The sequence below is a fragment of the Micropterus dolomieu genome, linkage group LG15 (genome assembly GCF_021292245.1).
Source record: "Micropterus dolomieu isolate WLL.071019.BEF.003 ecotype Adirondacks linkage group LG15, ASM2129224v1, whole genome shotgun sequence".
NCBI lineage: Eukaryota > Metazoa > Chordata > Actinopteri > Centrarchiformes > Centrarchidae > Micropterus > Micropterus dolomieu.
Window position 1 is genome coordinate 2,714,035 of NC_060164.1, and position 8,998 is coordinate 2,723,032.

At 40.3% G+C, this 8,998-nt stretch overlaps 1 protein-coding gene across 5 annotated transcripts in view; it reads right to left on the bottom strand.

Annotated features, from left to right (window-relative positions):
• The window catches only part of gbf1 (golgi brefeldin A resistant guanine nucleotide exchange factor 1), a 129,532-nt gene that overhangs the window by 34,059 nt on the left and 86,475 nt on the right, over window positions 1–8,998 (bottom strand). For all 5 annotated transcript variants that reach the window (XM_046070373.1, XM_046070374.1, XM_046070370.1 and 2 more), the window contains 10 exons: window positions 8,257–8,425; window positions 7,769–7,980; window positions 6,491–6,589; window positions 6,166–6,360; window positions 4,890–5,082; window positions 3,662–3,799; window positions 2,760–2,848; window positions 2,470–2,672; window positions 2,182–2,305; window positions 165–290 (listed from right to left, as the gene is read on the bottom strand). In XM_046070373.1, coding sequence (XP_045926329.1) covers window positions 165–290; window positions 2,182–2,305; window positions 2,470–2,672; window positions 2,760–2,848; window positions 3,662–3,799; window positions 4,890–5,082; window positions 6,166–6,360; window positions 6,491–6,589; window positions 7,769–7,980; window positions 8,257–8,425 — 1,548 coding nt within the window. The remainder of the gene's footprint in view (window positions 1–164; window positions 291–2,181; window positions 2,306–2,469; window positions 2,673–2,759; window positions 2,849–3,661; window positions 3,800–4,889; window positions 5,083–6,165; window positions 6,361–6,490; window positions 6,590–7,768; window positions 7,981–8,256; window positions 8,426–8,998) is intronic.

Here is an 8,998-nt window from a genome sequence, read left to right on the forward strand (position 1 = left end):
TTTCCAGGAGCAATGTCACAGTGACTTTGGACAACCCACAAACCTAGTGTTCAAAGCTTTCATCAAGGACTACTTATTCAGCAGAAAGTTCAGCAGAAAATGGCCCGTCTGTGTGTGTGTGCGCGTGCGTGCATGTGAGTTTGTGTATGAGAGAGATAACTCACCTCTACAGTCATGGGGATGTTCTGCTTACGAACATTGTGGTTATGCTGGTCAGTGTTCAGCATTATGACAGCATAGGCCAAGGCAAAGCCTGCATCGTTACTCATGAAAGGAGAGCCGTTCACTTTCTACAAAAACACACATACAGTACATACACAATAAATAAATCATCTGAGGCTTAAAGCCACGTGTTTCTAACCAAACACCAAATCAGAGGACTGTTATATGTTTCACTGTATATGACATAGGAGCAATTAACATTGGTTCTAGACTGACTCTCACCTTGGACACCCTGCTGATATTACAGTGACCCCACAGAATGGAAAACTAATTTACAGTGTCACTGCCTAGAATGACTTATCTCTTTCAAGGCCACTGTTTGTGTGTATGTGATCAGTCTAAGAAAAGGACATTACTAGAAATAGTTTCCAGGTCACATGGTTCCTCCTGCTATTTTGAGAAGTCAAATGTTCCCCCCTGTGGAGTGTGTCCTTTGCCCATCATTGTGTATACGTGTGTGCGTGTCTGTGTTAACACTTATGTCATCCTACTACTATAATCTGAAGGGTTAATCATGTGACAGTGTTCCAGGTTGTCTTTGCTGGATGGAAATGGAAGAAAGTAATGAAGGCAGCACGAAATTAATTAAGCGATCTTAGTAGTGTTTTAAGTTATGGTGAATATAGCAGGCAGGATCAAGTCAATTCCAAGTTTACAAAGGTGTGTTTGGAATCCTGAACAGGTGATAATGAAATTAGGAACAGCTTCAAAGTTAGGCTAACTTTACTGCTGGCAATCCATCAGAGAAAGTTAATGTCTAACAAGTAAAGTGTAAGGCATGGATCGTTTATTGATTTGAAAAGACAAAATGTAGGCAACCAAATCTTAAAGAGGTCATATTATGCTTTAGGGCTTTTCCCCTCTCCTTTATTGAGTTATTTATACATTTGTTACAGATTAATAACTCACCACTCTGAAACTCTTGCTCCAGTCTTACTAAACTGGTAAGATGAACATATATAGCTGAACCAAAGCCGTGTGTACCGGCTTCCCGCGACCCGCCCTAGTCTGCTTCTGATTGGCTAGTAGTCCTTAACTAGGTTATGCGCATGTGCAACTCCCAATAAGCTCTTGTAGAGGTGAGATGTATCTCTCCATAGCTACAACGGAGCGTTTGACACACAGGGTGAGAAGACGAGCTGCAGCAATGTGCAGTATGACAAAAATATGGTGTTATTTGAAATTGAAACCATCTAAACCTGATCTGGTACAACCCCTAAATAAAATTATGAACCTGAAAATTAGCATAATATGACCACTTTAAAGACAAAGTTTTCAAAGGCTCAGTAACAAGTGTGCAAAAGTTAACTACTCAATTTTACATCTTAGCTAATATTAGTTTAAGATAATGTTGCATAAGAACATTAATGCTACATGCAAATTATCATTCCTTTGGAAGCCTCAAATGTTGGGCAAAGTTTGAAGTTGTGGCTGCTGCATTGTTAACTGAAAGCATATCCATTGTTGACAATGAGATAATTCACTGCACAAAAAGTCAAGTCAAGTCAAAGTCAAGTTGCAAGTCTTTTTTGATTTTGTCACCAGATTTGTGCCTTGAGTCTGACTCAAGTCCTGTGACTTGTCCACTTCTCTGCGTGTCACAAGTTGACACAGTCAAATCCCAAATTATTCCATTTAAAAAAACAATGCTATGTTCAAGACTTGGAACCTGAATTAGCTGATTGCTCTCGCTGGAGTATAATCTCTCCATCCTGACTGGGTCCTGTATGTCACTGATCACGTTGTCATCATGCTGTTGTCAGTCAAGATCCTTCTGCTTTGGCTTCTGAGGGTGTCACAACTTTTTAGTCCATAAATTACATCAAAAGTAATCCAATCCATTACTAAAGTCTGATTTAAGACCAAAGTATAACAGTCAGGCAGACAGCTCTGGAATGTTTAGTCATCTGAATGTCAAAATGCTTTTATACATGGTAATTAAGATTTTTTACATCTTACATGCCAGTTGTCTGTGAAGGTTTCCAGGAGTCTTTGGATGACAGGAGCCTCTCCAGGAAGTCTAAAGGCCTCCAGGTAGAGCCGCAGGGCCTCATCAATACGAAGCCCCTGGAAGGTGAATGTGCTGCAAAAAACATTCACATTATAATAAAAACATTACATGCATTAACACTTTAGGCATTATTCATTAATAGCATCAAATACACTCATTTTTCATGGGAACTAAAACCTCTACACCCTTTAATTCCAGACTGTAAATGCACAATAGGCCAGGGAGTTTCATCCTACTTTACAAAGCTGTCTAGGAGCTCCATGTTCTCGCGACTGCTGATGTACTCGCCAATCATCTTTTTGTCCAATCGAGGGTTTTCTCTGAGCCACTGGGCCAACTGGTTGTTGTCCACTGGGTTAGTGAGGAGGCATTTCTCCTGCAGGAACTGGATTCCCTTCTTGGGCTTCTGGTTAAACTGCTCTGTCCCTGTGATTAGCAGCTGGACACATGACAAAAAAGGCAGTTTGAAAGTGTAGTAGTAGATGTGTAATGTTACAACAAATCTAGATCAATCAATACGACTCACCTTTTTCTTGGTTCTAATTTCCATCAACTCTTGGGAATCAGGTAAACATGATGTAAAACGTTGGGGAATTTTCGGGGCTTTCTTTTCAGCTGGATGAAAAAATAAAAATGTATATAGGTTCAACTGACGGTTTCTATCCCAATGTTTAGACTTTAAGGTAAAACTGTATATAAGCAGTTTTGGGCAAGCTACCTGGAAAACGTAGTGAGCTAAGCTACTAGCTACTCTACATTAAACTACGCAGAAGCCCCCAAGTGAAATGTAGCAAGCTATGCTACAGCAACGTGGCAAAAGTAGCTTAGTTACATCAAAGCTAATATTTTATGGTTAGGTATATATATATATATATATATATATATATATATATATATACACACACACACACACACACACACACACATACACAGTATAGGCCTAGTTTATATTGAACTAACTTCATTCCACATTAGCATAGAAGAAAGACTAAAAACCTGCTCCAAACAGTGTGTGTGCCAGAGAGAGCTACATCAGACACACAAACTCTCCTACTCATTGCAGCTAAATGTAATTCCTCATGCAACAAATGGAGAACCATTGTTGTTTGTATAAAGTAACTTACTTATCACATTATTAATTAATTATTTATATGTGAATTTGTGGACTGGCAACATTGCAACCTAAACATTCATGGCAATATATGATGTATATATGATGCTTGGGCAATGTTGTTGTTACATTCATGCCAATAAAGCTAATTTGAATTGAAAAAATTGTGTAGAAGCTACCGCGCTACTCGGTCAATAAAAGAGCTTCGTTACTGAAAAGCTATTTGATTCAGCTTCTGAAAAATGTGGTTAAACTAGTAACGGTGCTACTTGTAGCGACACTACTGCCCAACACTGTGTATAAGTTCAAAATCTCACCAGTGTCACTGTCCCCTTGATCCTGTCTACCCAGACTCATCTTCTCTGCCATCAGATATCCACTGGTTGGTGGACACATTGGTGCATTCTCAGCTTGTGGACGACTAAGATCATTGGTACTGTCCAGTCTGTTAAGGTCTGAAGACAAAAAAAATGAAAATAACTAGCAAGCCCAACAGTAAAAGTAAAATAGTAAATAATTAAATATGTAAATAATTAAAGTAAATAATAGTGAAAACAGTTAAGGACAAATTTTTCTCCGAAACTGACTCCATCTGCGTCGCATTACGGCTGCGCCACGTTGTTGTTCTGTCCTCTGCACGGCATCAACTTCCACTGGAAGCGTTTCAGAAGCGTTTCAGCAGCGGAGCGTGTAGCCTGCCCCACATTATTGACTTGTTAATTTGCATTTTTGTGCTTCTACTACCTCCTTCAAAGATCTCTATGACACCGTTTTGTTCCGTCATCAGCACAGCTGATGCAGCTGCATATCCCACAGGGAGCATTTCAGAATCAGAGCATTTTGCCTGCCTGATTTTGCTGACATGATTTTGTTGACGATTTTGCTGCTTACATTTTGTGCTTCTACTATGACTAAGAAGGCAACGTAGTTAAATGGTTTCTTCTTTTGTCTGTTTATCAGGAGTTGGCACAGGGTGTTTTATTTTAAAAATTGACCGGATTCTCTATTCCTTTACTGTGTCGGATTTTCTGCCCAGTTCGATCTGCTCTGTGCTGAAATTAATTGTGGCTCAGGAGATAGAGCGGGTTGCCTGTTAATTGGAAGGTCGGTGGTTCAATCCCCGGCACCTCCAGGCTGCATGTCGAAGTGTCCTTGGGCAAGATACTGAACCCCGAATTGCCCCTGGTGGCTGTTCTGCCAGTGTATGAATGTGTGTGTGTGTGGTGAATGCGATGTAGTGTAAAAGCGCTTTGAGTGGTTGAAAAGACTAGAAAGGCGCTATACAAATACGGAGCATTTACATTTACTGCTTGACGTGGCAGTATTATGTCAAAAATAGATTTGCTGCTTATTCTTTGTGAAGCGGAGCGGAGAGTCACGTCTGGCACGCATCTGGCACGCTTCTGGGATGCACTGCGGCAGCATCTGGTAGCTCCAGCAACCACGACGTAGCCGTAATGCAATGCAGGCGGATTCAGTGGACTTTGCGAGTAACAGTCAGATGTCTATAAAGTCACAGTTAGATGTGTGCTGCGGTGTGTATACCACTTGTAGTGTCTGTTCCGTTTTTGGTTGAACGTTCGTCTTCTGCCAGCAGTGTTTCTGACTGGTCTTGATGAGCAGTGCTGTTGACCACCTTGGCCTGGCAGAAGGTTTCAGTGCTATCAATCACTGTGAGCAGAGCCTCCAGTGACAGGAGGTGGGTGGTGTAGAGCTGCCCTGACACTGGGAATGCATTCTATAGTGAGAGGGGGGAAAAACAAAATATTGGAATTAATTTTTATATATAACCATCATTAGAGGCATAAAATAAAAACTAGGCTAATCTCTTTTGGAAAAAGAACTGTGTTACTGAAGTGTTTTTACGAAAACTTGACACTTGCCTACTATGAGTGTTCTTGTGGCTAGCAGTAACAGTGTTTGCTGCAGGTCTGATGGAGCTGACTGAATCTCCACAAAAAAGGCCACAACAGCCTCACTGCACACACAATCCAGTCACACCACTCTCACTCATGTTATTGCCTGTCTATGGCAGCAAATACAAAATATTCAAGAGCTTTTTAAATTAAATTCAAGACTGTTTAATACCTTCTAAGGTATTTCTTTTAAGAACTAATCTCAATGTTTTTCAAGACTTTTAGATAATGTGCTTATGACCTCATAATCTATTGTCTAATTGTCTTTAAATCCATCAAATCAGTAGTGAAGGATGCTACCTTTACACTAGATACAGTGGATAACAAAGGTCTTCAGCCACCCACATATTTTGCATTATTTCTTGAACTACAAAATTATGAGGAAGAAATTGCATTATTTTTAATTTATTAAAGCTGGGGTTGGCAATGTTGGAGAAACCTGTAAGAGACGGCTAGATTTTGAAGGTTTCCAGCTGAAAAAATCCCACCTCCTCCCTTTAGGCCTCCCTCCAAAGCCACTCCTCAAAACACATATTTATGCACATTGAGTCAATCAAGCCTGCCAATCATTTCATTCACGGCTAATGAAATGATTGGCTGTCTGTGCTTATTACAGTCCTGCAACAGCCACAGGAAGCAGATTCTTTTCATTTTTGTGTCAGAGCATTTGATTTATTGATTGCTGTCAAGATGTAACCAAAAATGCTTCTGAAATAAACTGACTAACCCATCTTTAAAGATTCATGAAGGAGAAAAAAATGGAAACAAAGCACTATGCTTGAAGTTTAGCCTATCCAACAAGGACTTCCACAGTCTTATGTACTGTACAAAGAATACATGATGTTTCAAATACCAGGAATCTTCAAATCTTCATCATCATTATGCTTAAAGTGAGTGAATGTTACCTTGGACATCAGCTTGGTGAGGTCCTCAAACAGATTGGAGCAGTAGAAGTCACAGTCATAGTTGATGTACAGCTCAGTGACAAAGCTGGGGATCCTCCACAGCTGGACCAGTGCCTCCAGAGCCATCTCCTTCATCTCATAGGGCATCTTAATGTTCTCTGATGTTATGATATCCATCAGTTTCTTTAGGTACATCTGCCAGTTCAGCACACAGGGTGATGATTATTAGGTCCTTAGGATCAATTTTACCATAAATTGGCAGTTAACTGACAGTGCATAAAGATTATTTGATAAATAAAAAAAAAAAATTTAGTTACACAGCTACCTCGAGCTGAAACTTTAGGTGTACTCTCATGCTTTCGAAAAGCAAGAAGCAAATTCGTATGGAGGAAGCATATAGGTTCATACGGTCCACACTCAGCAACTACAACACAGACAGAAATCATCAGAAAAGTTACATTGAAATATTAATACAGAAAATCAGTCCAGCTTTCGCTCAATAAAATGTGTGATTTTGTTCTTGATGCCAGTTCACTCATTCACTGTCACCATAGTTTTGTTCCTGCTTTGACTGAATGCAAAATGCTTGACACTGCGGAACTGTGGAATGTTCAAGGTGCATACATGTATGTATTCATAGTTTTCACGTGATATCACGTTCCATGTGGAACGCTCCCTTGGAGGGCAAGCTGCCCCGCCAACCAGGAAGCAAGTGATACACTGTTACCTTGAGTTTTTTACTTTTTGCGTTGCCAAAATGTTGGATGGTTGTTGTTCTTTCAGATGCACTCATCGAGGAGGAGACAAGCCTGGGCTGTGTTAGGTGAGGGATTCCCCAGAAGGTAAACACAAACATTACCGCAGTCGAGCGGCGACAGGGACCTGGCGGTTTTTAACGGTGGAAATAGGGCAACGGGTGCTGTATATAGATGCATGTGCCCAACACTTACAGTTTGTGTCCATATCTATTGTTTTCTTAAGTTGAGAGGTGATCCAAATAAAATGTAACTGCTTTTGCAGTGTCTCTACTGGGGAGTCATGCTGTGTGCCGCTATGTTGGTCTGTTCTTTTGCCCACCAGGTGCGCATGTCACGTGACTGGAAACTATGAATATATGTATATAAATAACTGTATATACCGTTTAATTGTTTTTAGCATATTTTAATATACGCCTACACTTAATTATACGCTGTGTGTGTAGCATGAAGGAATTACAAATTTCGTTTCGTTCTGCAGCCTTGTGCTGTCTAATGACTAATAAACAATCTTGTACCTTGTAACCAAGACCAAATATTTTAGCTTGTAAGTAGCCAAGATACCCCATCAAATGATGTCATCATTTCAAGGTTAACACAAATCTTAATCTAAGCAAATTCTAAGCATTAAAACATATTATGGATTCTACCACAGCAGATTCCACTAGTGTCAGCTTGCAGTGACGATCCCTAGCAGTTAGGCGGTGCAAGTTTCCTTTTCCCCCAATTCCCCAACAGTTTCAGAATTAGGCAAAATTATCTTATTATCTTCACTGTAATGCAGAGACAAACAACACAGGCACATACATACAACAACTATGAGCATTCATTTCTACATTCTACTTCACCTGGAAGAGATGTCTGCAAAGCTCATCTTTGACCAGTCCTAGCAAAGTCTGGTAGTTAGCAATGTGTGCCGACTCGAGTGCTACAGTCAACAGCTGCAAGCCCATGTGCATCATGGCATCAGTGTTGTGGCGGTCATGGGGGTTGGTCAGGGAAATCAGGAAGCGAAAAAGCTCCCTTAGACATGGCAAGCCATAAGGGATGAGGGACGCTCCTACAGGAGAGACAAAAGGGGAACGAAGGTTAAGAAAGAACCAATTAATTTTGTAGACAACATTTTTATCTGACAAGTACAGAAAATGTCCTCAGTTTATAAAGAAAACACAATTACTGTACAATGTGGAGCTCTCAAAGTCAACATGTATGCGCTGATTCCTGAGCTCAGTGATTATCAAAAGCAACTGTTTGCTTATAAACTGTGTATCAAGAGTGCCAAAAGAATTTGCAGTACAAGAGAAATCAGAGGTGAAAGAAGCCTCAGTATCCTTACCGTCTCTTTGTGTAGACTGTGTAAAACGGACTCCTCTGGGGTTGACATAGTCCATGTCATGGACAGAGGTGCTGTCAGACTGCTCTGTTATGGAATCTTTGTCCTCCAGAACTTCAGGTATGGACTCCACTGAGGCAGACTGAGCTGGTTCAAAATGCCTGCCCTCACACTAGACACAAATGGAAATAGAATACAAATCACAAGTCAATTAGCATATCATGCAAAACTTCATTTATTTCAGTAATTCAACGGAAAAGGTGAAACTAATATATTATATAGACTCATTACATGCAAAGTGAGATATTTCAAGCCTTTATTTGATATAATTTTGATGATTATTGCGTACAGCTTATGAAAACCCCAAATTCAAAATCTCAGAAAATTAGAATATTGTGAAAAGGTTCAGTATTGTAGGCTCAAAGTGTCACACTCTAATCAGCTAATTAATCCAAAACTGAGCCTTTAATTAGTCTCTCAGTCTGGTTCAGTGGAATTAACAATCATGGGGAAGACTGCTGACCTGACAGCTGTGCAGGAAACCATCATTGACACCCTCCACAAGGAGGGAAAGCGTTGGATGATCTCAAAGTGCTGTATCAAGGCACATTAATAGAAAGTTAAGTGGAAGGGAAAAGTGTGGAAGAAAAAAGGTGCACAAGCAGCAGGGATGACCGTAGCCTGGAGAGGATTGTCAGGAAAAGGCCATTCAAATGTGTGGGGGAGCTTCACAAGGAGTGGACTG